General features: G+C 48.5%; 1 protein-coding gene across 1 annotated transcript in view; it reads left to right on the top strand.

Moving 5' to 3' along the window:
• Nucleotide 1, top strand: part of LOC119583374 — a 549-nt gene extending 548 nt beyond the window's left edge. Inside the window, exon 1 of the mRNA XM_037931844.1 lies at nucleotide 1. This exon is cut by the window's left edge and continues 548 nt beyond it. Coding sequence (XP_037787772.1) covers nucleotide 1 — 1 coding nt within the window.
• Nucleotides 2–2,168: the final 2,167 nt, after the last annotated feature.

Genomic DNA, 2,168 nt, shown 5'->3' with positions numbered 1-2,168 from the left:
AGACGTGGACATGAGACTTGGACAGGAGACGTGGACAGGAGACGTGGACAGGAGACGTGGACAGGAGACGTGGACATGGAGACGTGGACATGAGACGTGGACAGGAGACGTGGACATGAGACGTGGACATGAGACGTGGACATGAGACTTGGACATGAGACGTGGACATGAGACGTGGACAGGAGACGTGGACAGGAGACGTGGACATGAAACGTGGACAGGAGACTTGGACATGAGACGTGGACAGGAGACGTGGACATGAGACGTGGACATGAGACGTGGACATGAGACGTGGACAGGAGACGTGGACATGAGACGTGGACATGAGACGTGGACATGGGACTTGGACAGGAGACATGGACATGAGATGTGGACATGAGACATGGACATGAGACGTGGACAGCAGACTTGGACATGAGACGTGGACATGAGACGTGGACAGGAGACGTGGACATGAGACGTGGACAGGAGACGTGGACATGAGACGTGGACATGAGACGTGGACAGGAGAGGGGACAGGAGACGTGACAGGAGACGTGGACATGAGAGTGGAAGAGCGGGGACATGAGACGGGACATGAGAGGGGACAGAGCGTGGACATGAGACGTGGAGGAGAGTGCGGAGAGCACAGCGGGAGGACCCCCTGAGGGGGGACGGGGAGAGAGAGCGTAAGGCTCGTGTTTATAAATGAGAAAAAGACTCATTTGTCAAAATTTTACGTTTTATGTAAAAGCAAAAAGGGTTTCCCACATTTCGGAGGAGCATAAGGCCCGCTGGCCATGTAGTGATTAAGACTCCAAAACGGGGAACAAGGAAGGCTCGGAAATCATAATTTTCGGCGATTTGAAATAATACTGATGATTGGTTGTTAGATACAAATTTCTTATATTAAGTTTAAGTATTAATAAGTTTTAACAATTAATTGTATGTTTTATATGTTATTTTTTTGTAATATTAATCAGCTTATAAACATTTGGAAAAAAGAAAGGATGTTTATCTTAATTCTGAAATTTTCCAACCCAGTAATCCTACGTTACACACACACACGCACACACACACGCACACACACCCAACAAAACACCACACACACACACACCACACCACAAAATATAATATATAATATATTAATATATATATATATATATATATAATATATATATTTTATATATATATATACATACACACAGAATGTGGGTGTGTGATTTATCTATCTATCTATCTATCTATCTTCTATTATCATCTAATATACACATACACAAAATATTGTGTGTGTGAGTGCCCCACGCACCGCAGCGGCACTCGCACGGATGTGTGGGGAGCCTTATCAGAGACTTTTTGTTCGCTGAGGGACTGTCCCCTCAATCCCCGGTTAAGCGAAGTTGAGCACGAAATGGATGCTTTCAAGAGCCTGGACAACTTCGGTCTATCAAAAACACCAAAAAAACTGAAGTTATGACCAATCCACGCCCGGAAGCCCTACCAGGAACCACACTTTTCGCGGTGAAGGGTAGGAACTCCAGGCGTCGAAAACTTCCCATTGGGAGCACTTTTTTCAAGACGGTGAACATGAGCAGAAGTCATCAAAGGGCAGTTGTTTTTGGGAAGACTCGTGAGAAGTTTGGGAGAGGGGGAGGACTACCCTTTTCCCCCCCAAGCTAAAGGTCTACCATGCAGGGTGCCCCCCCCCTCCTTTCGCCTGCGAAATCTGGACTGTGTACAGCAGCAGCCAAACAGAAAAGCTTTACTGAGCGCCTCCGCAGATCCCGTGCACAAATGGGGAGGGCAAAATCCCTGACAGGAACCCGGAACTAGTCGGCATTCCAGATCCACACCCTCCCGCAAAAAAAGCACAGGTAGTGGGGAGGGCATGTTTTCAGAAAAGCGGACAGTCGATGCCTAAACAGACTGTATGGGGAACTTTGCGAAGACAAGCGCCAGTTGGGGGGGGAAAAAGAAAAAAAAAAGCTCAAGGGGCAGTTCAAAGGTCCCCAAGGACATGAACATCAACGGTCGCACTTGGGAGCAGCTTTTCTACCAACCACTCAATGGGAAACAAAATCCCACAGGCGCAAAGCCGAGCTGCTACACTTCCAACGCAGCACCACCCCCCACCTGCCCGTGGGGGCGAGCCCTAGGCCCCGGTCGGGCCCCATCAGCCCTCTCCCGGG

This window comes from Penaeus monodon, chromosome 17, assembly GCF_015228065.2.
Source record: "Penaeus monodon isolate SGIC_2016 chromosome 17, NSTDA_Pmon_1, whole genome shotgun sequence".
In the NCBI taxonomy this organism is placed as follows: Eukaryota; Metazoa; Arthropoda; class Malacostraca; order Decapoda; family Penaeidae; genus Penaeus; species Penaeus monodon.
This window is presented reverse-complemented; position numbering and strand designations above follow the sequence as displayed.